The sequence below is a fragment of the Sturnus vulgaris genome, chromosome 5 (genome assembly GCF_052056855.1).
Source record: "Sturnus vulgaris isolate bStuVul1 chromosome 5, bStuVul1.hap1, whole genome shotgun sequence".
NCBI lineage: Eukaryota > Metazoa > Chordata > Aves > Passeriformes > Sturnidae > Sturnus > Sturnus vulgaris.
The window spans coordinates 16038185-16065906 of record NC_142247.1 but is presented as its reverse complement, the minus strand read 5'-3'; the positions used below and the strand labels follow the sequence as shown (position 1 = coordinate 16065906).

Sequence of the window (27722 nt, the reverse complement as noted above, 5' to 3'; positions counted from 1 at the left end):
GACACCGAGAGCGACCCCGCCGCCTCACGCCGGCAGCAGCCCCGGGCAGGTCCCGCTGCCCCCACCCGCCCTGGGGCTGTTCCTTCGCCCTTCCCTCACACCTGAACCTGCCACGGCCCCTCCGCTCCGGAGCCGGCCCGGCCTCTGCCTCCGCCACGGCAGGGCTCAGGGCACGGCTCAGGGCACGGTTCATGGCACGGCTCAGGGCACGGTTCATGGCACGGCTCAGGGCACGGCTCAGGGCACGGCTCATGGCACGGCTCATGGCAGGGCTCACGGCACGGCTCAGGGCACGGCTCACGGCACGGTTCATGGCCCTGGGAGCAACAAGCTCGAGAGTGTGGGGACAGCCCGGCAGAGAACTGCAGGAGCTGAGCTTCAGCACCGGAGAGTTGTGCAGAGATAGCGAGAAATGCCTGGGTGCAGAAATTCATCTCTCTCCGTTTAAGTGAGCAGAAGGCAACTGCTGAAACAATAACTTGGTTGCAGGCTTAAAGGAACTCCATCTCCCAAATTTATTGGCGAAATTTAGGATTTCAAATTTCTCTTTCATTGTAACCTTTGTTGTGACCTGCCACCGTCACTTGCCATCCCACCTCCTCCTCACTTCTTTCGTCTTCCAAAGCTTCTCCACGACATTCTTTGAATACATAGGTTACCTTACAGCATGTAGTTCTGAACAGCTCATCTCAATTGGGAGCACTATGTCAGTTTCCTTCAAATACATAGTCAGTTTGCTCTGTTCAAACACACCGGGCAGGGGAAACTTACTGCTTTCCCTTGTAAAGCAGCATCAGTGACTTGTCCTGAGCCTTCCAAAAGAGAAGCAAACTAGCAGAGTGCAACAGCTGCCTGCACATGGCCTTAGCTTGGTATACACACAGATCGCAGAGACTGAGAAAGTGTTGAAATCAGATCGACTGAAGGTGGGACATTGAGCAAGGAGCTGCACAAGGCAAGTAGCAGAAAGTATCCCTGACAGTACTGAGCTCATGTCACATGTGAGTCAGCTGCAGACTGCCCCCCTTCACAGCCTCAAAGCCTTCCCCCCTGAAAGACTCCACACCTTATAACTATTAGCTACGTATTAGCAGCAGCAGGGAAATCATCTCGCTCTTCTACAATAACAACATAGAAGCACAACAGAAGATTTGAGCCTTTTTCTCACACAGAATACCATGGAATTATATTTTATTACATTGAGAAAAAAGAAACAAAACAGCAAAAGCTTCCAGTCTAAACTGGCTGCTGTCAGTCAGATCCTCCCCTTCTTAAAATGTTGGCAATAAGTTTGTAATATTTGGTTCCCCTACCTGCTCCTTTAGTACAAATCAATTATTTGTTATGATAGCCCACAAAGTTCATTTTCCTAGTCAGAGAAAAGCATGTCTACACTTATTATTAGCTTAGTCTCACATCCTAAGTTATCAAGAGATGTTCCCTGTCCTGTTTTCCCATTTCTTTTGATGATAGGAAAAAAAGTTGGCATATTTGGACTTTGATATTCCTATCTGCTGTGCATGAGATACATAGACATGGTTCCTGCAGTTGAACAATTTATGAGTGAGGTTGCTTAGCACTTTCTGAATGCTCCAGTGACAAAACCAAGCACAGCTGAGCAGCCTTTCCACCTACAGGTGTGACAGAGCATGATTTTATCTGCTGTTAGATCCTGGCTCTGCAGCTGGGACATCACACAGATCAGTGACCCTACTGCTCTGGAGCCTTATTATTGTTGCACCTCAGTGCAGTAACCAGAGCACAGCAAAGGTTTTGTCTCTCATAACCTCTTCAGCATGACTCCTGAATGCAAAACAACCAAAGGTGCATTGTGTCAGCAGGTGTTATTAACAGGAGGACTCAAGTGTTTCATCTGTTTTAACCATGCTGTCTGCCCATGTGTACCACAGAGAGATTGCTTCTCCCTAGAAACGAAGTTCTTCTGCAGCTTGTATTTTGTAGGTGGACTTTGCCATATCAAAAAGATCACCAGATCAAAAGACATTTATGGACTCAAAATGTTTATTTCTACTTTGTTCTAGCTGCTGTACAACAGAGCTGGTATATGGCTCTGGGAATATTGCTAAACTACAAATTCTGTTGAGAGCTCAACTTATTTTTCTATAGTTCACAGTGCTGTATATTTAGTCCGAGTAATTCTTAAAATCATTGACCAAAAAATGAGAAGTTCATAAAAGCACCTATTCAAAAATTCCCGATCTAGAGCGTGTCAGGGTGTCACTCAGCAATGCTATTTCATCTTGGGAAATAGAGTTAATGTTGACAGTAAGAAATGGATAGGCTTATTCTTGTTACTAAAAGATACCTCACTGACTATAATCAGAATTCAGAAACTGCAAGGTCCTCTTTACTTTACACACAATTTTTTTTCCCCTCATGAGACAGCAGTCACTGTTGGCTGAAATCCTCAGCTAAGCATTTTTTGAGCTTAAAAATTTGCAGAATTATCAAGTGAAAATTGAATTCTAAAGCAAATCTGTGAGATGTTTCCAATGTTTGAGTCATTTTACCCCCACTAGAGATATCAACTGCCAGTTTCAGCATATTTTCCTTAAAAATATTTGTAACATTTACCATAGCTTGATTTAACTGGAGGATGAAATTCAGAGGGCAGAGCAGCTAGTATTGACCAAGAAACTATATGAATTTACCCCTGGATCTCCCAGATCACCAAGTCTTTGTCTCAAGGCATGCTACAGCAGGAAGGAGAACTCTCAAGTCATCATGTATCAGTGGCAGAATAGAGAAAGAAATGAAGCTATAAAAAGGCATCAGAAAAGCATAAAGGCCTCCACAAGGATCTAAAATGTAAACACCACCATTATTCAGTGTCAGGTCAAAAAAACAGGGTAGAGAACAGATGTGCTAATCATTCATGTAAAAGATGTTGACACAAGCAGAAAGTAGAAGTCCCAATACCTTTTCAAATCACAGGTTTGTTGGTAAAACAATGACTTTGTGAACCAATTGACAAGTGGACTAACCAAAGGAGCTTTTTCAACAAGGAAAGAAAGATGTACAATCTATTCCTATTTACCATAGATATACACACAAACTCCTAAGTCCAATTCTCTGAGCAATGTAGATCTGCTGAAAAATCTGTGATGACAATTTACACTGAATTTTTAAGTCATGAAGTTATGGGAAGCATGGGTTTTCAAGCAACCAGCAAAACATTCCAAGGTCTTGTAATACTAAGAGGGTTTTAACCAACTAATAACCATTGGGAAAGGATATCTACCAAAAGATAGATCGGCTAGGAGGATCTGGGAACAGAGATGGTATCATGAACATGAAGTGAATTCACAATCTTCAGCAAAAGAAATGTTCTGAGAAAAAAGCAGGCACTGACAATTTCAGGGGGAAAAAAAAGTATTTCAATAAATCCAGTTATTATAAAAGCCAAGAAGAGGGAACCTAGAGCAGGAAGACAGTTCTTTCCCCACTCCAGGAAAAACACAGTTTAATCAGGAAACTATTTCATTACAGAGGAAGTGCAGTCTTCCACTACACTTTCACTAGTAGTAGCATAAGTCATTAGTTCATCATTACCTTCAATTCAAAAGAGGAGCTTGTAGGAGATGCAAACTAGGACCAAGCTACCAAATACAGGCAGAATAGTACACAGATGAAGGCTGTGGTACAAAATTCAAAGTCATTAATATAGGACACCAAAACCAATTTTTAAAAAATTACTACAGCAGCAGTTATTGGAAGTGAAGTCTCAGACCACTGAACACAAGGAAAGAACAAAACAAAAAAAACCCTTAAAATTAGCTAGGTATTTAATGCACTTTTTAAACATCAGTCTTTGTTAAAGAATCAACTGTGACCAGATGTCTATCATAACTAATAGCAAGAGCAGAGAGATAAGCCCTTTGCTTTTAACAAGATGAAACAATGCTGGAAAATACTTGTGATGAGTCTGATCATAGCAAATGAGAGCACAGAAACCACTTACAGTGGAGGCTCATTAAACCTCTGCCATCAATAACTGTTTTAAGAACTATGGGGAAGGACAAGTGACAAAAGACTGGGAAAAAGCCAAAATTATGTCATTCTACAAGAAGATAACAGGGAAGAAGAAGGGCTGAAGAATTACAGACCAATCTAATTTCATTTGTTTGAGAAAACAAAGTACCAAAATTATTTGTAAAGATCCAGAAGATAACAGATGATTAAACAGTCAAGACAGATTTGCTGAGAACAAATTGAGTCAGGCAAATTTCATTTCCTCTTATGACAGTCCTGTGGACCAAGGCAAAACAATGCACGTCATTCATCTTGATGGTAGCATAGCATTTAGCACAGTCTCTCATTCTCACAAGAGAGATAAGGAAAACAGGTACAGATAAAAATAACAGATCATACAAAGGGCTGGGTTCAGTTAAGTGGAAGGGTGCAGAGAACATCAGAGCCTCAAGTACCTACCCTCACACCTCTACTATGTAGAAGCCTACAAACCCTTAGAGAACAGTTGTAAATTCTCAGACTGTACCTACTTCAGAAATGCTGTAATGGCTACAAAATTTTAAAAGATGCTGGGGCCGAGAGGGCTGCTTAGAGATAAGCAGCTGCACAATCACCAGGGAAGGCAGACCTCATGTGAGGGAAGTCAGAAGTCACAGAAAATCTCCAGCTGCATGCAATCACTCCACCTGTCCTGGAAATCCACAAACACCTGAAACTTGCTTGCATAATAGAGTGTAGTATCTCCAAAGGTATCCAAAGGTAAATGAATTAGACAGGCATCTAGCACAAGACATGCCTTCCAACAGGAGATACTGTAGCTAATCCATTATGGTCAAGTTTTTAAAAGTGCCTTCCAATATTGCAAATCTGGAATTTTAACAAACTTGTATGCATATATACAGGTATTCATCACATGATGAAAAAACGTTTGGTATGACCGATCTGGCTAAGATAATTTAGGTCTGAAATTTATCAGCTCCTTTATGTTGTTCACCCTATGCTGCACAAGTTAATCATAATGGCATAAAACATGTAGCAGCCCAGGGCAGAGTACAAAGAACTGGGATTGCCACTTGTGGTCACAGTAGTTGTACTGTTTGTTACTTGAGGATTTATCAAGTCCCTGAACCCCAAAGTTTGTACTTGAAAGACTCATTTGTTCTCCTGCATCACTTACTGGAGTAGTAAAACCAGAGGAGTGTGTGGAAGCTCTCATTACAATGCCCAAAGGTGGCATGTACTGATGGAATATCTGAACCAATTCATACACCAAGACTGCATTGGAAAAAAAATCTGGTATTGCATCTCACTGAGTTTTGGCAATCAAAACAGAACATTTGCACACCAGTTGTGTGTAATGCAACTATTTTTTGCACCAGATCTAGATGTGTGCTTAAAAAGTCTCCTCTTCAATATAGCAAGGATCTTTTCCTAACAGGATCTCATTCATCAAGAATCATCACATCAAAGGGGTCAGGCTGGGATGGAATTCACTTTCCTCACAGCAGCCTGTATGGTGATGTTTGGGTGTGTGCCTGGGTCAGGGGCAGTAACACAGCAGGGTTGCAGCTGCTGCTGAACAGCACTGAGGTTCTCTGGCTGCTTCCCAGGGGTCGGCATGAGCCTGAGAGCAGTCACAGCCAGGACAGCTGACCCAAACTGAAAAAAGGCACATTCCACAGCACATGTCATTGTGCACTGTAATAAAAGCTCAGGGAAAGAAGAAAGAAGCAGGTCACGGCATTTCATGATCATGGCATTTATCTTTCCAAGGAACCTGTGGTGAGACCTTGCTTTCCAGAAGGTGCATGGACACCTTCCTGCTGATGGGCAGTAGTGCATGAAATCCTCTTTGTGCTTTCCTTGGGGGAGCAGCATTTGCTTTTCCTGTTAAACTGTCATTGCCTCAGTCCATGAGCTTCCTGCCTTCCTTCTATTTTCTCCCCATCCCATGGAAGAGTGGAATAGGCAAGGGGCTGGGTGGATGCATGGCTGCTGGCCAGTCAACTACTACACTCCAAGAGGACACAAGTGACCACCTTTTGCTGAACTGTTGTAGCCCGGGCTCTGCAGTGGTTGGTGAATAACAAGATATACCTGTAGAAACAGTCTCAGTAATAATGTTAAGGTAGGGTATGAGGCATGAGCCTGTATAATCAAAATATACACTGTAATTGAATTCTTTCAAAAAAAACCCCATCTAGAACAATGGAATAGAAGAATTAATAGAATTAATCTCTTTGAATTACATAGAAAGTCTGAAATATATATTTGATTCAACTGTGAAATTCATTATGGATGAGGTAAAAATTGACATTCTACAATATATCTTTTGTTTGCAATTTATCAGAAAAATTCAGTTTGTGCCAAAGATATTGTGATTTAATGTGAAAAAATAGCACACATTCTCTAAAAAAATGTTTAAGAATAAAATCCTCACTTGAATGAAAAATTAAATTCAAGTTTCTTTTATACAAGGCCTGCACTGCAATAATATCACTTAATTGAATAGCACATTTTGAAATCCCATTAAACATGAAGCACAACTTATCTTTTAACACCATTAAAAAACCCAAAGACATCTGAAAGCATCTTCAAATCAAATATAGTATCACATATATATGAAATCTGTGTGTTAAGTGCTCAGTTATGTATCTGTGTCTCATGACCTTATCAATGCTCATGGTCATGCCACCTACTGATCTCGACATAATTGCACAGACATAACCAAGGGTTACGATTTCTGGCTTTAAACTCAGCCACGATAGAGCAGCTCATGGAATTTTTCTTGTAAGAACAAGCACTAACTTCTGTCACCACGGTTCTTTTGCACAGAGATGACACCAGCCACTGACCAAATACTCAGCAAAAACACGCAACAGATTTGAAAAATATATTTCAAGATATTTAGCCAACCACAGGAAAAATTTTACCAGTCACTCTTCTGCAGCCTACAGACCAAACTTCAGTTTTATGTTGCATCAGTGCAATGACTAAAATCAAGTCTGAGGACCAGACTTGAGCAAATTATTAATCCTGTACTCAGACCACTCAATTGCTTTTTTCCAATCCTATTTGTAACATGAATCAATTCATGCGCTTTTTAAATGTTGCTAACCTCTTCAGCGTTGTCATCTGTTATCCAACAGGGAATGGTTTGAGAAAACATAGTTGCCACCTACAGAAATTCAACCACTTATTTGGTAAGGCTTCATTTGTATCACAGTAATATGCAGAAATCATGCTAGTGATACCAAAACTAGTTCATACTCCAAATTCTGAATGCTAAATTATCTTTAAAAAAATCTCTTTTTCAAGTTAGGCAACTGTCTAGTAAATGATTTGGACAAGTGAGGAACAAGTGCCTCACATATTTTGAACTAAAATATTATCTCAAAAAGTTGAAGATAGACGAACACTTCTTACAGGTTTCTGAAAAGGTTAATCAATGGAACTTTAATTTGGTGCTCAAGAATATATTTGAAAGTAATGAGGAAACCAGTTCCTTGCTGTTTGGTTGACTGGGGCCAAGGAATTTTGTCAGGAAATGTGTGAGGAAAAACTGACTAGAATAATTAATGAGGCACCATCAGCATTTTAAAACTGTCCTCTAGAAAAACATAAAGGTTTTAAGAAAAATCTTGTTAGCAACAAAACTAGGCTCTGTTGAACATTAACACCTTAATTTGAATTAAACTACAGATCAAAACAAAAACATTGCTAATACAAACATTGTATTAGCAATGTTTTTGTTTTGATCTGTAGTTCAATTATCGCAGAATTTCTACATTTGATTCTCAAAGCAATCAGGACCTGTTGTAACATATATAGCCTTAAATTCCTTATGAAGATTACCTGCAACAATCAAAACAACACCTCCAAACCCAAGACAGGTTTGAAGGCCACTGGCTACAACATGCACTAGGTGCAAACACAGTCACTGTAGCTGAACAGGACAGGCACTACTCAATGTAACTGAAGCTTTAAGTGATGACTGTGGGTAACATAGGATCATCTTTTTATAGCTTTTAACTTCCCAGTATCAAAACCATTTCATAAACATTCACAGTAGTCCAAATTTCCAAGAAACTTCCACCTCCAGTTTGTAAATTATTTCCATTTCTGTTTTGTAAGCTATCATCTTGCCCACAAACAGAATAACTTCAAGAAAGTAATTTCAAAACAAAAAAAATTGTCTTAACAGGCAAAATGAGAAAAAAATGTCTTTGAAAGAACTACATCAATGTAATTTTTACCTTGGAACAGATAACACTGGAAAACTGCTATGACTGAAAAATAAGTTTTAAACCGCAGCCACAGAAGATAATTATCTTCAAGTGTCAAGCATTAAAAAACAAAACAGGTTTGCAAAGGAATTAAACTAGTATTGCCTCTTTTATGGCCTGACAACTGTGACCAAACTGTTTTAGTTCTGGTTTAGTTCACATTTATTAATTCTAAGCAATATAAATCATTCAAATACAAAAGAAATTTAAACATCCTGAACTGTCAACCCAAAGCATTTCATGGCATTTTAGCCATCATAATCCTGATTAACGCTTCTTACAGTTTCTTTTGTAGTCTTTGCCGAGACTAAATCGATCCCTAACAATCAGGACTGGTTTGGTAGAGGATGAAACTCCTCCTGCAACTCTTTGCAAGGCTGCCTGTCAGCAGGAAGGAAACTACAGATAATGAATACTGCAAGGCGCCTTTCATCTCATTGCTGGGAAGATGAGCAAGCCTACCTACCCCAAGCCCTCCACTGCAGCTGCTCACTGTTAGCTCACAAGCAACCTTCTCACCCTTGATATCCAAGTGCTGAATATAAAGTGACAAGATGAACAATTGTACCCAAATAAGAAAGGCAAACTTTACGACTGGTAAATTTTCTTAGCAGCCATACCTGTAATTACAGAATTCCACTTAAATATGCCTTTCCCAAACATTTGAATATTCATCTTCAGTCAGTTATGGTGTTCTTCGAGATCTTACTATCTTGAATAAGCGTTTTTTTGTGGCTCCACATCCTGAATAACTAGGAACCATGCAGAGTAAACTGACAGCTTGACCACCGCATTTTTGTTGTAAACATTTTCCTCCTCCTTCCATAGTTTCGTTGAACATCATTTTTGATGAAAAACATTTTGCAAGTACACTTTAAAGTGAACTAGGTGCTCCAAAAAATACTGAAACTAACTTGCTTAAAATCTTTGAACCAAAGTGTTGAATATCTAAGTTCTAATGCCTTTCTGTATTCTATGTCACATTAAATTAACTGCCAAGAAGTACAATGCTCACCAGGGAACAAAGGCATGATGCTTCACAGTAATTTCCTGGGCAGGAAATGAAAGGCTACAGATAACGCTGAGCTGTGAATCCTTGACTTTCACAGCATAAGACTCAAGTTCTTATTAACTGATGAGAGATAGCACATTGACAATATTAAAACCAAAATCTGTACTGATTCAGCTGTCCAGTGTTTGCTCACAACTGGTGAGAGAAGTTGAATCGATTCCCAAATTATTGTAACAACTTGATTTATCTATTAAAGCCTTTTGTATTACTTGTATTTGCTTAAGATGGCACAAATAACATTTGTAAAAGTAAACTGCTCCACAAGAAAACTGCCATATACCACACTTCAACTACCTAGAGAGGAAAGGCGTGCTCCACTCTGTAATAACAAGCAGAAACTCCCACAGCCCTTCATGACCCACGAAATATGACATATCCATGGACTAACCACTAGCTCTCCCCTCTGTCTCACGTTCTTACATTAACAACCAGACAACTAGATTTTTTTCTCTAAATAGGATTTAATTAAAAACACTAAATCAGCTTTGACTTTTATTTTATATATGTACAATAGTTACCAAATAATGAATACACTTAATCAGTTATGTTAAATTTCACATAACGTCAAAGGACATCAGCATGGCATGAAATAAACTCACTGCCTCTTGCAGATATAAAAAAATCCATTAATATTAATTGTGATTACTATTTTGGTGTGTGGTTTGTTGGTTGGTTTTTTTATAACCTGCTTATTAATTCTCCAGATAATGTTGCCATAAAAACAGTGTAAGTAGTTAATTGATCAGTTAATATATTAGCAAATATGAACATTAGTAAAGTTTGCAAGATACCAATTGCAAAATTACATCAAGTGTAGGACTGAATGTATTCACACGAAAGTTACCTTCAGTTAGAAAAGTTTTGAAAAAGAGCCCAGGTTGGAACTGTGCATTAATTTGGTCAAACTGATTCACATGAATGAACAGCCAAGTTTATTCAGATATTGAAAATACGACTATCCTTTTTAGTATTCACAAAAATTTGTGTATATAGTGTGTATGTGTGTAAATATATATATGTATATATAAAGTGAAGATATGTTAATGTAAAAATATACTGTTCATCCACTCCCAATTACACAAAATTCAGTATTTGGACATTAAACTGTGCAAGTATGAATGTCCGTTTCAAATCTACATTCAACCAGCAACAAATACTTAGAAGTATTTTTGTAAACATTTGAGATAGGGAAAATCCATTTACAAAAGAATCCTCCTTTAGCACATCAGCATCACTTCAGCTTCAAAATTTTGTACAGCAACTTCAGCTGGCATATTGTGAATCTGCTCATCAAAGAGCTCACACTGTCTTAGATCAATATGTGTGAAAGCTCAGCAAATGCAGAAATTTCTTTCATTCTTAATCACCATCCATTTCCAGTTTACCAGCAAAAAGAAAATGCACTTGGCTACAAAAATATTAAGGAATGTTATTGAAAACAAAAGGCTATTTTGGTAGAAGAAACTACAAAAATAGTTAAGTTGAGTCATGTTGTAAAGCTTTAATGCAAAAGCATTACAGTACAGATTTTCTTTACACCCTTAAAGCTTAATCAACACCAAATTTAAATATCCACCTCTCAAGTGCTTGAACAAAACGTGCTCAGCCAAAGTCTCTCTCCAACGTGGCCAGGTGTCATTACGCAGGTGCCAGGCTCTGTGTCTCAGCCGCCTGTCGAGCGCCGTCCCTCGTCCCGTTGGCAGCAATGGCAGCGGCTGAGACACTCTGATACAGCGACGCCGGACAACTCAACTCAGCTCCACTTTCATCCTCTCCAGTGTCTGAATCCGGTGTTACTGAACTGTTCTCTATCCCCAGGATCTCGCTGACTGTTTGAGGCAATTCCTAGAAAGGAGGCAGCAGGAGAAATATTAAACATCACTGTAATTAAACACAAAAAGTTAACAACAAAGCCCCTCTGTCCATCCTGCATTCCCAGTACTCATTCATCTGAATTTAGCTATACTGAAAGCATCTCTCTCAGCAATACTTACATTACAGTTACCATTTTCTGTAGCTGCTTCTCAAAAGACAGCAAAGGGAACACACTCAGGAATCAATTTCTGATTAAAAACACAATCTTCATTACAAAAGTAAAAGTCTAATCAACTATTACAATTATACTTCATGTTACTGAAATTAGTTTTATTGACTGGCCCACTAGTTTTTGCCTAGTAAGTCTGGCAGGCTTTCAATGCAATGCACCTTTCAACTAGTTTTCCTCAAGCACACTAAACATCAAATCTCTTGGAGTGAGGCTACGTAGTGAGAGTTGAGAAAGCACAACCAAAAAAAACAGTTCAGCTTTCCCACAGTGAACAGTATTACTCTATAAAATCAATCACTCCTGCTTACAGCCTTCTCGAACATAGGCACTGCATAGCTACACAGCATGCTTTACCGTACCCAGGCATTCGATTATTTCACAAGTCATACATGAACACTTACAGCTAACTACATACTTTTATTGTCTAGAAACATTCACAGTAGATTGTAGATAGGTATCTTTACCTTGCAATTCATCATCTGCATAGAAATTGCTTCTGCTTTGCAGAGTATATACTCCACATCGATTTTCATAGACAGTTCATTGATATGCTAAAAATAGATTCACAAGGAAGGCACAGTGAGATAAATGACAACTATGTTTTACCCAAAATACACTAATGCTGTACTGCACTGCTAATAAGTATCACCTTATTAGGTGCCTGCCTGCCCCTTAAGCTATGAAATGCTAGACATAGTCTATAAGCTTTGAGAAATGGCTACTCAAAGATACAGTATGGAACAGCTGCCTTTCACCAGCATCCAAGGTCTGCAAGAAGAATCCATAGCACTTCTAAACATGACAAACTATATGGCCCTCCTATGTACTTCCCCCAGAAGCTCACATTTTCAGAGGTGATAAATTAGATCACAGAAGATAAAGCAAAAGTTAGTATTAAATATAATAAGCAGCATCTGAAGGGAGAACCATTTTTGATCTATTAATGATCTTATCATTAAACACAGACATCCAATAAACCATTCTAAAAGCCTGGAGGATAGACATTTAACCCTTCAGAAGATGGGTTAAATCATCCTTTCCCTCCCACAACATAAACCACAATCACATTGCATTAACTCCAGAAAGTTAACCAATATTTTAATTTAATACCCAAAAGACAGCCCCGTACTAGCCACTAGGAAGATAGTTGCAGCGAAAACCAGCACAGTAATGCATAAGAATCTGATACCTTTAGTATTTCATTAAAGCCATAGTGCTTGTCCATTATTTGCTGCTTTTCAGATTCTAGGATAGCACAACAAAGGAGAAGATGAAAATTCTGACAAGGCAATTCTGTCCACATGACCTGTTAAAATATAAAAACCCCATATTTGAAATCCTTATACTTTTCCTCTGAAAAGACTTATTTTCTAAGTCCTCCAGCGAAATCACTTAACTAACAATAAGCTGCTTTTGAAAGCAACTAAGTATTTGTAAAATTATTTGGAATTTTACTTTTGGCCCTTCAGAGACAACTGCTAGTCTGAGTCACCAAATGCTTATCTGGTTAAGCTGTTGTCCACTACAATGCTAGTAAACTGCTTGAGCTTGTGGTCTTGTGAATGCAGGCTCTGCCTCAGCTCACGTGATGCTAGCAAATTATTTATGTGGCTTAGAGTATCTGCATTAAATGTGACTTGGCAGAAGAGTGTCATGCCCAGTAATAGTTAAAAAGGCTCTAATCTTTATAAATGAAGTGCTGAACCTGTTCCCAATCCCACCACCATGAGAACCCAAAGACATATACATGCAGGTATTGGAGGTGGGTGGGTATTCCGTTCTGACTGAACACACCTTGGCTTTTAGTCCCATGGAGGACACAATTAATCACTCTTAAGTTCACTGGGACTGAAAAGTGCAACCTCAGTACTAATACCCTATTTTAGCACATTCAGAAAATCCTTTAAAAAAAAATAGGATTTGAAAAGAACTTATGTGGTGGGCAGAAAGCTGGAAAACAATTTTGCCAACAAAACCAGACAGAAGCAAAAGTCTGCTTGCACAAATTGCCCTGATAGATAAAGGGATTTAAGATAATGGATTTACTCTCAAAAAAGGCAGGTAAGAAATCAGACTGCTGATAATTTGTTACTTCATTAGCAAAAAAACTTTTTTTATCATTATTGATGGAACAGAGCCTTATAGCTGAGCAAGAGCTTATACTTGAATTTTCATCACTATACATGTAACCTGCAAACAGAATTGCAAAAATCCCAAAGGTATCCAAACCAAGTTCACCCAAAATAAGGTGCAATTAATCTTGAATGTTTCAATTAAGATCCAGTTCAGAAATTAAATGTTGCATCTTTTTCAGACAACCAATATTCTACTAAAGCATTCTCTCACTTCAGGAGAAAGACTGGACTGCAAGTAAACTGATAAAAAATAACAATTGAATGAAAATTCCTATAATCTACCAAACACAGTCTGTCTACACGTTGTTGTGTTCTTCTACTCCTACTTCATACGAAGGACATATTGACAGTTGTGCATTGATTTGGTTTAACATCAACTTGCTGCAAAAAAAAAAATCCATAAATTTTACTACCACTATTGATAAACCTTTCGAAGTGTGGAGCATGGACTTAAGATTATGTATGTAAATGCATTAACAACAGCATCACAACATGCTGGAAGGATAGAAGAAAAAGCAGCATTTAAATTATAAATGTGAAAGTAAAAATATAAAAACAAGGAGCAATAACTCTTTTTTTCTTTTTTCTTTCCGATATACAAACAAGTAAGGACTCATTTGTTCTAGTGCTACCTCAGCAGCCATGAATATTGTAACCAATGTATGTAAAGTGACTTATTCCCAAGTCATTCTGGCTTTATGTTAGGCGAGTGGTACTAGAATAACACTGGAGCTAGGTGTGAGTTAATTGTAATTTTGCTACAGAATTTTTCTTCTGGGTTTCTTCTAAGACACCCACAGTGCAAACAAAAGATTAAGAACTGGCTGGAATTACCGAGTGATATTGCCTGTCTCTCCAATGCCAAGGAGGGACTGAACTATTCTCAATTTTGGAACAGCTAATAAGTAGGTCAGTAGGCTATCTGGGCTGTGTTTGAGAGGCACTGCTAAAATGTGCTATGAGTACATTTTAGTACATACAAAGCCATCCACAGCCAGAGCAGTTTAACCCCCACACAAAAGGCATTGTATGTCGACATCACAAATAACTGCACACACATAACATGTCTCAACTCATCCACACAAGGTGAAATACCATCTCTCTATCACATGCAACTCTGCCACAGGGCAATGAAACAACCACTTACATTTTCTACCACCACCTGATTATAGCTCTTGCTCAGGAAGTGCAAAGGCTGGGAGTTAGCCTCTACTTCAGATGATGAGAACTGGTATCTCCCATTTCCAAGTTGAACAGAGATGGGAGAAACCAACTAGTGAAGAATCTCATTCCTTTTTTTGTGATAAACACTCAAAAGTCATGAAGCCAGTGGGAACAGGGAAAAAGTGTCTGATGCTAGCTTAGTGGTTCATGCAAGTCAGAGGACAGAAATAGAGATCCACAGATTAGACAGAAAAAGCCCCAGAAATCGTGGAACCTGGGACTGGAATCCCAGATGGTATCTCTGCTTCATCCCACTGTACACCCTGCAAGTGAGTATGTCATAGCATAATATTGTATTCCAATGGATTCCCTCAATTCATGTGCTATTACATAACTGCACGTGAAGTTTGCTCAGCCAAATACCCAAAAAAAAGTAGTTAATTCCTCTAATAAAGGGAAAAGGCCTCCTGTGCTAATAGCTTGCCTTTGTAAATCCCACGTACTTCACTGATACCAGTACAGCTGCATGGCTATGCACAGGAGAAAAAACAACCCACTGTAAAGCTGGTCTGATCAAGGTGACACTGGCCTTCACATAAAATGATCAGCTTAATGCCTTAATTATTTTGTTTTAAAAAGGAAAAAAGATAGTCCCTTTTCCATTCCATATCTCCTAGCAAAGAACTGAATACTTGTAGTAAACATAGATTATGATGTGCTGTAAGAAACCTACAGGACTATCATATATCAACAGGTTTCCATCGTCTTCCTAAGAGAGGAAAAAAATACTTGAGAGAGAAATATAGTGTGTTTCTTTTCTGTATGTACACATTAAAGCAGAGGTGATAAAAACATGCTAGCCTGGGACTATAAACTGTAAATAAAAATACTGTTGTTATCAACTTCAAAAGAAAAATCACTCTTAAAAAAAATACTAAGAAGACAACATATTACTGGGGGAAGAGATGAGTGCTTCTTCCCTCCCAAATCATTATCATTTATACCTTGGACTGGTTTTGTACATATTGGTTTTCTTATTTATGAAAGTTATCCATAAACTTTCTTGTCCTCTGCTTAAAATACCACATCAATACTCTATGATAGTAAATTCCACCAAGTGATGATAAAGCTAAAAAATATTTACTTTAGACAGTTTTAAATACCGGTCCTCCTCTTTATGTGACTCCTTTTTCATTAGTGGAAAAAGTGAATAAAACTATCAACATTATTTTTCATCACACCAGAAACAACATTATTTTTCATTATAGTACAAACTTTATGCATCTCAGGCCTGTTCTTTTCATTACCCTTCTGTTCCCCAACACATACAATGTTATGTCCTAGAAAATACTCCCTCCATTCATCTGAACATTTATTCTCTTCTTCTGAGTTTTCAGTGAACACTGTGCCCCTGTTAAATGCATCTTAGACAATAAACCTGTACTGTCGACACACTTCTCAATCTTCTTGGAACAAAAAATTAAAGACAAAAATATTAGTTAATCTGAATCATTCCATCTGATCCCAAGATCACCTAAATTAAAAAAAAATAAATCTCATTAACCCAGAATTATCAGAACTCCAACATTTTGACATTTTACATAATGTTACTGGGCATCACAAGGCCTTGTCATCAAGATTAACAATCTTCTGACATCATCCCCCTCATGGTTTTGGCTAACACAAATAACCCTGACAGTGCTTCATTCAACTTAATCTATAAAGAATCACCAATATTAAGGAATTAAACAAATGCTCCTTCTTTTATCATGAGCTGTTTTTCATAACAGTTGACTGGTACTCTCCATTTATTATTTTCACCAAAGAGTCTCAGTTGAAGGCTCCTGTCCAAATCCTTTTGCAAATGCCAGTTTATCAAACCAGCTCTAGTGAATATTTTTTCATTAACTTCACAAGTTGTTCTTTAGGCTAAAAAAGACACAAGAAATGCTCGCTTGTCCTCAAATAATTGTATTAAATCCTTTTTTTTTAAATTTATCCGAGTATTAAACACTTTGCAAAATCATCCGTGCTTTTTGTTCCAAAACCCAAAGACTGCTGGAGTTGGTGTGATGAAATATTTCCTTACCTCCCAGAGTCGAAGAATATCTTGAAAACTAAATTCCCTTTTAAATCTGATAAGAAGCCACCGGAAGCAAAAGTAAAGGTAGCCTGAGTCTTGAGATTCTAGGAATAAGAATGTGACATTTCAGAAGCATCAAATTTGGTTCAGACAGCAGGTGAAAAAAAAACAAAAAACAAACTCCACACTTTACAGGTACATGCTCACACCACTAATTTTTAATACGGCAGGCCTTTTTTAGAATAAAAGATACTTTCCAGAGTATTTTAAAACTGGTAACAAGATGATCCTATTTTTTCAATAAGCATGGAGCAATTATTGAAGTATTTTAGGCATTATAAAGCTACTCATATAGTATTGGAATTATATTTAGACTGGTCAGGAACAGAATGCAGGAAGCTGTTTCAGTAACTTTGCATGAATAATACACCTACCTAAGTAACTGCAAAATCCACTGTCTAGTAAACGAAGCAAATGACTCAGCTGAATTAGTTGTGTCTTCATACCCTGCATCTGTTCTTCAAAATTCTGATGCTGTAAGAATAAAACATTAGCGCTGTCATTTTTATTAACTCAATTTTGAGATTTGCAGCTATCTTAAAAGAAGTTTTGTTATTGCAACAGTAGTTCTCACCCTTTAGGTAGTTAACATATAGATATTTAAGTGTACTTCTATCCATTGGAATGTCTGCCTTTTATAGAGATGCTTAACTAAAGCACTGAACTGTATTTATTTGAAAATATTTTTTGTATGTAATAAATGATAGTTTAAATCTGCCTAAGCTCTGTACTTCCAAGCAGCATGACTGCACTCAAACAAAAAACCTGAATTTGCTTTTACTTTCATATCAGTCACACAAGTCTTTTGCCACATGCACAAATCATAAAAAGCTTCAGTTTGTGGGAAGTCTAAACTGCATTTAACAAAAGCCAAAAGGTAGGTATACAATGAAACCATTATCCTCAACAAAATCCTGCTTGAAGACTCCTGATAAATACAAATTTGTCTGTGAGGGTTACTTTGGAATTCTTAAGGAGCCAAATATGCCTGTATTGTACAGCAATGCTACTGCAAACCCACCACAACCTCAATCAACAAAAGCGTATTGACTCCAAATATAAAATGAATGCTTTAAAAGAAATAAAAAAACCACATGACATGTATAAAGTAAAATTAACCCCAAATACTATCTGCAGCTTATCTGTTTATGTGGGCTAAAAAAGCCTCATTTTACCATTTGCTCCATGTATGATACAAAGCACCAAAAGGCATCTACTTCATTCTCCATAACATACAAGACAGGTGACAGCAAGTCGCTCATCCCCTGCACATAACCTTGATGGAGAAAAAACAGAGGGGGGAAAAAACAAAAAGGAATTTAAGCTCAGCAGTTAAACAATTTTTCAAGTGTGACGAATGATGGAGTGAAACAAATGTTAGCATTACAGATACTATAATTCTCCAATTCAACTATCAGTAAAGACAAATTTGTATTAATAGGTACCAACATCCAGCAGACTTGATGATTTATCAGCCATTTCTGCCAATCGAAAGAGAACATAAAGCAAACACATTGTTCTAGTAGCTGGTAAAATATGTACAAACTGAGTTTACACACAATAGGTTTTTAGTAAACACGTTGCTAGAACTCAGGAGCATATATTGATATTTTTAAGATGAAGTTTATATCTTGCACCATCACAAACACAAACTTGTATATAGTCTCCTTTCTATTTGTACTTTGTTACTTTCTTCTAGACGTTCAGAAATTTTGAATATCTTTGCACTCCCCCATCCACCTCCAAATGAAGATTTTCTTCTCAAATTCATTAAAAGAGATGTTGCATTGCAATTCCAGAAAAACACACTGCACTGATCTTATGAAGAAAACTTGGCATTTTAGGCTTCTTTTTTTCTGTCACTGGATATGCTTCAAAGATTCCTTTATTCAAGCAAGTTGTGACTGTTCTGCTTGGACAGTTCTTTAAATAAACCCAAGCCTAAGACCATCTGTGTAACCAAGCAGACAAAAACAAAGAACCTATCAAAGTGAGAAAGGGAATTAATAGTAAAGTATTGCTTGCAAGAAGCACAAAAGTAACACATATCTAGATCTGATTCACAAACATACTTTTAGGTTTTGTGCCTAGAACCAGTGAATAAAGTTCATACCACCTGAAAAGTAGTCACACGCTTTCAAGAAAAGCTTTCATTTAACTGGAGAAGGAAATACCCACTAAAGTATATCACTTTTACAAACAGCTATAAAATTTTAGTTGCATAAAAAAGATTTTCAAATTTTTATAGTTTTTAAATGCTTGTTTCAGCTTTCTTGTTTGCAATTAATAGTCCATTTAAGTAGAGCACAATGATTTTTACAGGTAATTTTTTCCTCTTCTACCCAGCTCTTCCAATTACCACTGAGGCTAGTGTCAGCTTACCTATTGCCCAATTGCTGCTGACCTCTCTAAATAAGGGAATACAATGTGTGTATCTATCATCAGTGATTGGTTCAACCTAACATTTCTCAGTTGGCTGACTTTATTTCTTAACGATGCAATTGTAACTGTGTAACTGAAAAGAGGACTAGAGTCAATAACTGAAACTATGGAGCAGAAAACTATGAGAAGAAAAATAGAGCAAGTAACAGCAAACAGGCAAATAATTAAAAGATCAAAAGAAAAAAAGTTTTGTTCCCCACATATTTAATACTACAGCTAACTAAAAATAAATGCAGACAAAATTCTGTCCAAGACAGTTTAAAAGTCTATTTAATAATAAAGCCAATTTCATTAATGCAGACTTAAGGAATTAAATATTCTATTAACAGCTGTTCTGTCCCCTCCCTTATCCTGCAGTTTGTGGCATTATTCAGACCCCTCTAGAGCTGCTGTCAAAAGATTAAGAGCAGCACCACAACAATGCATAGAAGCCTTGGACAGTTACTATGTCAAATTTACTATATTTCCATTATTCCTGCTCATTTATAAAACAAAAGACTTATCCACTATGCACATTTAAGCCATCTCAACAGTGTTTTTAACAGAGTGGGTGGTGAATCTGCTTTACTTTCACCTATAATGTCACTGTGCAATCATGAATGCTGAAATGTTGAAAGAAGTAAAACAGAGCTATATGTTTAAACCACCAGTTTTAGTTTTCTCTTTTTTCAAGGCAAAGATCAAGACTCTCAGAGAGAATGAAAGCTTACAAGAACTATAGCTCTGCAGCATGTTTACTAGTGGTTAAAGATTTAATCTTACTGTTTGTTTTCAAAATCTTGCACAAAATGGGTTTATAGAATCCCAAAACTTTTCTGATACAGAATATCCCAAAAAACTCTCAAGTATACAACAGTCAAATGTCATGTCAGCCAGAGGTGGAGAGGGAAACAGCTACAAGTATCTTTTCCCTCTCTTCCCAAGACAATTAACAAGAAGCTAAGACTTAGCCATCACATCAACACTGTGATAAAAGCAAGATGCTATATGCTCTTCCCTCTGCAGCAGATGCACGCACTAAAATGCAATTTTTGACAGATTGCTAAGTGAACTTCTCAAGAACCAGCTTTTAAAATACAAGAACACCATGTTTACAAACAGCTGGTTCAGCATGCTGAGCTTTAATTACAGCAGTAGCAGCTGGTTTATAATTTTTATTGATATTATCAGTCTTAAAAATACATATAACACTCAAGTTCCAAAGACCCAAACCCATTTAAAACTCTGAAAAGCAAGCTTGCTTCAATTCCATAAAAAAAATTAACACAAAAAAAACCCTAAACCACAAAAACTTAACAAAAAGCACAGAAAAACCCCCGAAACAACAAAAGAACCCCACAACAGCAGGTCTGTGGTAAAGACAAACTACCACTTAATTCCCAGTTCCACCACAATTGATGAGTTCAGATGCCTAAGACAGGCATCAAATTGAAGAGATGAAGAAAAACTGAACAAAGTTATTTACATTATTAAATAATACAAAATATTAAATCTTTTTTAAAACATTTACAAGAAGCATTGTAATCAATACAAGTTTAATTCTATTAATAGGGCTTAGCATGAGCAACGCTGCATATCAGAAGCCAAGAGGGACACAACTTACCTAAGTCAAAGTCATACATGCAATACGTCATCAAAATATCGTGAAGTAAAATCAGTCCTGGATTATCTTCACCTTCATAGAACTTGTTTGTTCGATCTGTCCTGTTAACATCTTTTTCTAAGAAAACAGTCCAGATTTAAAAACACTTTCAAAACCAGTCCTACAAAGTCAGTATCAAACTAATTCAGAATGCCTAAACTGACAATTTCTTCCTCAAACACTGTTGCAAAGCTTTGAAGTGTTTGAGACAACTGCATAACTGAATGTCATTTCAAAATAAAGAATGTTTTAAAATAAAGAAAATCCTTCCTATCTGCAGTGAAAGGATTTGCTTACAAACATATTTTACAGCATTCAGCCTTTTCTTTGATAATACATTTTATGGAAAAAATCCCAATTATAATTCAGTAAAAATGTGTTACACTTAAGAGGATTAAAAACAATTTTATGCAAGTTAACTCTACAATGCCATTTATGAATACTGATGCGACGCAGCATAAGCCACAGTTGGAAAATTCCCACATGATCAGCTCAAAGACACTATGACAGTTCATAACAGTATTTTATAGATACTGTGTAACAGGCTCCTGTAACTCATAGCAGATGAAATGGCCTCTTTCATCAGGCAGTTTTGATGCCTGAAATACATCAAGAACACAGCATACTCTTTAATAAGTTGAAATTCAAGACCAACATATTTTGAAATTTTGCAAAATTTTGAATGCAGTTTGTTAAAAGGAGTGTTTTGTAGATTTAGATCTATTTTACTACATAACCCCCAATACTGCCATATACATTTCCAATGCTTAAAAATTAATTGTCTCAACAGAAACAAACACCTGGTCTTTTTTAACTCAGAATTTTTTTCTGTTATCCTTCTCTGAAAATGTAGTTTATTAATCTACCAAGACTAGACTGCTTTGATCCTTTCAGCTTGCCTGTTGAATAATTGCCTGAAATAAGTTTAGTCTTTCTCTCAGAATAACACCAAAATCTTGGCCTGTCTCCTAAAAAAACAGTAATCCTAAACACTGGTGTCTAAATCTCACTACCAAAGAGAACTGAGAATATAAACTGCTAATACTCAGCATAATTTTTAGAAGTAGTTGTAAAACCCCAGAAGTCAGAATGTACATACACAAATCCCTGTAAGAAATTATAAAATATGAAGATACATTTTAACATTCTTATTGTACGTCATTATTTTAACAATATTTCCAGTAAAAGCACATTATGACATAACACAAAATGAAGAGAAAAGGAGCAACACTTTGTTTTTAGTGCCTCTTCATGCAGGCTCTTCAAAAGGGTACTTTTTTCAATTTCATATTAACTTTAAAAAGCATGTGTGTTAGGTATGTCTCTAAACATGAATTTACCTATAAGACTCCGGTAATCTCTTAACCTTGAATTTCGCTTTTCCTGTTCCTCACTGACAGATTTCCACTGTAGTTTCATCCTGAAATATTCATCCCTGAAGACGAAAGAGAATTTTGAAACCAGACATTCACATTTCCCTTTTTGAATTCAAGCACTCATTCATTCAATTGATTCTTTGAGATAAACTGAATAACAACACCCTGTTTATGTAATGTTTCTAATATAACAATTTTTAAGAAAATATCACATGTTCTTTATTTCAACAATTTTAGCAGCTGTCTTTCAAAAGGCTTTCTAATCTACAATGTCTTAAAAAAATATGCAGCTTTTAAATTTATTTTATAAGACAAAAGTCACTGTACTCACGTTTTTGTTTTTTGCAGATTTGCTCTCTCTTCTTTAGTGCTATTCCAAGGAAAATATCCCAAAAGAAATTTCCATGCTTCTTTTCTTAAAGTATGGCAGAGACCCTAGGGAAAAATGGGTATGAAGCATCAACAGAAGTATTACCATACCATGAGGAAACATTCCTAGATTGATACAACACTTCCCAAAGTAGCAACTTCAAGTCAGTTTCTTTTTACATTGTAGCCAACTCTCCACCTGCTAAGTAGGCATCACACTGGGAGGAAACAGGAGGAAAAGAGTACGATTAAACAGAAAACTGCAGAAACACTGGATCCACACTTAGGTAAATAAAGAAACCTTAGTAAATAATTTTCTTCCTATATTTTTGCTTCATTGCTAAAAATAAAAAGCTTACAAGCATCAGAAACTTTAAGAAGTATAAAAGAGTACCTTTCTAAATGTATAAAAAGATAAGGCTGCCTCTGATTACAGTTGCCAAACTTTTGGTCTTGCCCATAAAGTGACCTTCAGGATTAGTCTTCCATTTATTTTTTTTTTAAACCAATATTTTCATCTCACAAGACATGTCCAACCTTCAATGAATCTTTCAGTCAAAAATACTAGCGTCCACTCAAGAAGCCTGCTTGTCAGAAATCTTTCCAAGTAATGCTCAACATTTTTAGACGACACAAATGCATGGAGCTGAAACATATCCTGCTCTCATCAAGAGAGCTTGCATCTCCTGCACTACAGTCATAAGAATGAGGATTTCTTGCCATCTCCACTTTGGAGATCTTGAGTTATAAATAAAAGAGAGCACTCACTCTCCTGGCCATGGGCAGAGATGACAGGAAAGTGGGCTACAGGAAGAAAAGTTCTGTAGTAATTCTCATGATTGCAGAAGGGTCCTTAATTGGGCATATCAGGTACATGAATATTAAGGAGCAGTGTTACCATTTTCTACTTCTGCCTGCAAACATGCATCAGCAGGCACACAATGAATGCATTAAGGCAGCTGGATTACCACCAAAATATAGAAATACTGTAAGTAACATTAGGTAGAAAAGCTATAGGACACAGTAAGTTTTAAAAATTTCTATCACTGAGACTAAATTCACATTCATATTGCAAAACCCCTCAGTTCAATTAAAAATATCAGCAAAAGTTTTTAGCACTGCTCTGATGAGGGTCAAATCCCAGCAAACTGCTGGGCAGAACCAGAAGCTTTTGCCAGAGAAGGGTAAGAAAAAACACAATAAGAGAAATGAATAAATCAAGTATCCTAACACTGAAATATTGGTCTTTTCCTGAAAGCCACTTTCAGTTGTTTTTATCACTTAAACTTCTGTATTTCCAACTCATTTCCTTTACCCAGCCACAACAAGATCTCTCCCTTTGTAGAGCATTTTATATAGCTGCAAGACTGCTGAGGTATTTGATTGCCATGAAACCATGCTTTATGAACTCTCTCAATAATGACTGACTGGGTCATGCTCAAAGGTCTGCATTACAAGTGTAATGAAAGCACGTATCCACAGTTTGGGAAGGAAAATAAAAGCCATAGGTCTTGCTGAATTTAGAAAGCCTAGTTACCCCTTTGAATATCAATCGCTTTATGTAGTCAACATCTAAAATTCTTCCTTCAGAGTCCATATTCTTAGCCCATTCTTCAGCTGACACAGGCTCTCTTCTACTAACTTCAGGCTGTTTCCCCAGGTCGATCTGAAACACACAAAGGCGTTATATGAATCTCCATGAAGCTCTTCATTAGTTGCAAACAGCTGCATAAATAGTACTAAGCTTGCCAGTTTCTTATATTCAGTGCAATTACATTTCCACATGCACATACCTCAATTAGAAACTTTAAGGATCTAAGGTTGCACCCACATGAGCAAGTAGTGTGGGCCAACACAAGCAGATCTTTAGAGTAAGATGCTTGGTGCTGAGGACCTGGCTATACATGTCAATATTTCAGATTTTGGAGAATGCATGTGTGTTTTAAATAATCTTCTAACTCCACAAACGCCTCTGAGCTGGTTTCCCATAAATGAATGCAACACAGCAAGCAAGGACAACAAGGAGCTTCACTTCAAAAACACACTCCTGACACACGAGTGTATCTTACAAGGGAACTGAAAACCAACTTGGGTTTGGAGCTGCTATCCCTACACAGACTGCACAGTGTGACTGGAAAAGATGGGTTTTGGTACACAGCTCAAAAAACTCAAGGATGTATGTACTTTCAGAATTTATAACACCCATCAAAAGTTTCAGTTTGTGCTTACTCTCTCAGTTCCTAAATTGAATGTCTAAGAACAGAAGAATTCAGCAGAAAGTAAATTCTTACTTCCTAAAAATATTTTTATAATAGCAACCCCCAAATCAGTTTCTATTTCAACTCTTTAGAAGTCCAAGGCATTTGTCAGATTAAGATATATAGGTCAATGTTATTTTCCATATATAGCATTTACTATACTTTTTATTTTATATACTTTTTTCATTGATAAATTAACTAAGTGCAAGGCAGCAACTTCTTAGAATTACGTAGCTCATGCAGCCACTGCAAAGATATTAACACTAGCTTGAACTCAAATCCCCCATACAAAAAAGTTAATGTTTTAAAAATACGTAAGCTGTTTAAATAATAATCACAAGCATTTAAAAATAAACCTTTTCCACATATCTGTAAAAGACTCTAACAGGTGTCCACAATGATTCACGGCCTAATTATAAGTTCATTTTAGCTCTGGTTCAAATCATACATAAATCTGTAATTTATACACCCTAGACATTAATCATCCAATTAAGTATTTTGTTTTAATCTTAAAAGGAACTGAAATGTTAGGAGTGATTAGCCAAGAAAGTTGGCTATTAGCCTGCATTCTCCAATTTTACTTAACATAGCTCTAATTGACCTCAGAGGAAACATTGAACATAAAATTTGTCACCTTTTGTCATAAATACAAATTTTATGTCATAACATAAAATTCGTCAACTACTGCCACCATTTCATTAATTACAAACTTCCTTTCAAAGAAAAGTCGCATTTGCATGCATAAAAATGACATATTCAAAAGTAACTCATGATGATCTCAACTCCTGAGAATAAATTTTAATACATCACAATTGCATAAACTGTAGAACTCATCATGTTCCAAGTCCTACCACTGTGCATAAAAACAATCAATGCATGCATATCATTAATTTATAGACTCACTCGTGTAATAACTTCAAATCCTGGTTCTTCCTGCTGATTTATCTTCAGCCCTGGAATGGTATCATTGAGAAAGTCTGCCATTTCTGATGGTGGTCGCCTCTGATTTGATGTATCACTTGAACGTAAACTACCAACAATATAGTTTGTGACTTTGGAAAATTTTCCCATTGTTACTATGTATGGATCTCTCTTCCATTTCTGTTATAACATGGAAAACAAGCAAAACACAAATATTTGTGATTATGATATATTTATATATATATATATCAGTATCTGTAATTCCTGTACTCAGAGCAAAGCATCAGGAAAAGAACTGTAGATCTCAAAATTATTTAAGTTTCATGTATTGGTAGTAATACAGAACAATCATCACATGATTAAAAAACATACCTTAAGTATTAAGATAATAATGCTAAGTGATTTGAAACACTAGATAGCAGTGTTCTCAGTAAGCCTGGCCTATATACAGAAGTGTACCAGATCCACTGTTTGCTGTCAGTGATTCATGGCACAAAACAGAAACTTTACACCCAGCTTCCCTACCTTCACAGAGAAAACAGTCTGAGCCATCATGTACTCTGCAAGGAATTTCACACAGATCTTGATTTGACAACTAAATCCAGAAACTAATGTATTTAATTCATTAATATTTCCTTTAATTAAACACATAAGTGGGTCTACCTCTTTTTAAGTTTAAGTCACTTAAGTTTTGCTGCCGACTTTCACAAGTCCATAAGCCCCATCAAATGATAACCAGTTGTAACATTTTAAAAGCCCATATATTTTTAGCCCATACTATCCTCTTTGCTGCTATATTTCCATTATCCCTTCAAAAGTGTTAGAAAATATCAATTAAAAGAATACTTAGTCAAGAAAAACTTAGAAAGTTATAATCAATATGTTTTGGTAACTCCTAAAATTTTTCCATTCTCCGCTAAGATTTTCTGTACCCAAATGTATGAATCACAGAGAACATGAACTTGAATAGGTTTGAAATAATACCATAGGAAAGTTAAGAAGTCATCACATCATAGAAAACAATTAAGTGTACTTTCTATAGTAAGCATTTGGTTTAGGATATAGTCACTGCTTCTACAATGGCATGCTTGGCAATAATTAACAACAATATCATAAATGGCATTATTGCTTCTACAATGGCATTAAATATTTACTCAGAATATTCCTGTGACATGGTAGGGTGCATTTTTTTAATACATGTCTTCAGAATAAAAAAATCGAAGATAATACATACTTGTAATAAGCCATATGATGATTCATCAAAGAGATTTTCAAAAGACTGAGACAGTGACTTCTGAGTCTTCACAAGAAGAACCCGTTCATCATGTGGAGATCTGCAATAAATTTTAAAAAGGTGCAACTGTCTAGGTGCAACTGTTTTTTTCTGTAAAGTTTTCAGAACATTTACTGGTTTTTTGAAGTCACATTTCAGGGTTTATGTAAAAAATAAAAGATTGATGCAAGATCATTCTTAGTCTATTATTAATCTGGAAGATAACTCCATTTACATATAGGTGACAAAATTATCTTCAAGTACAGTTTTCTGGTTTTGACAATCGACAATAAAAAGTGACACAGGAAGTATAGTGAGACAGCCTCAACACAGTACATGCTGAAATTTCCTTAACATAATAGAGGAAGTGAAAAGAGCCTCTGTCACCCATACAGTTAAGGAATTCTTTCTATCAATTAGTAAATCTTATGTTATGGCACTCTGTAAAACATTCCATTAAGGAATACAAACTGCTTTTCAGTGTATGAAAGCATATCAAGAGATCTAACCAATAGTACTACTAGAATAATTCTAAGATTCATACAGATAGGAGCTTAAAAGACACCAGAGCCACTGTACTGTTAACCAGAAGCATCTCAGG

At 36.6% G+C, this 27722-nt stretch overlaps 1 protein-coding gene across 2 annotated transcripts in view; it reads right to left on the bottom strand.

The window, feature by feature from the left end:
- Positions 1-9830: 9830 nt before the first annotated feature.
- Positions 9831-27722, bottom strand: part of TBC1D15 (TBC1 domain family member 15) — a 32997-nt gene continuing 15105 nt past the window's right edge. For both annotated transcript variants that reach the window (XM_014879382.2, XM_088164945.1), the window contains exons 6-17: positions 27083-27182; positions 25831-26028; positions 24207-24335; positions 22632-22735; positions 22265-22359; positions 20886-21002; positions 18016-18116; positions 17215-17314; positions 16787-16884; positions 12588-12704; positions 11863-11949; positions 9831-11196 (exon numbers count right to left, since the gene is read on the bottom strand). In XM_014879382.2, the coding sequence (XP_014734868.1) occupies positions 10990-11196; positions 11863-11949; positions 12588-12704; positions 16787-16884; positions 17215-17314; positions 18016-18116; positions 20886-21002; positions 22265-22359; positions 22632-22735; positions 24207-24335; positions 25831-26028; positions 27083-27182 (1453 nt within the window). In that variant the 3' untranslated portion in view covers positions 9831-10989. The remainder of the gene's footprint in view (positions 11197-11862; positions 11950-12587; positions 12705-16786; positions 16885-17214; positions 17315-18015; positions 18117-20885; positions 21003-22264; positions 22360-22631; positions 22736-24206; positions 24336-25830; positions 26029-27082; positions 27183-27722) is intronic.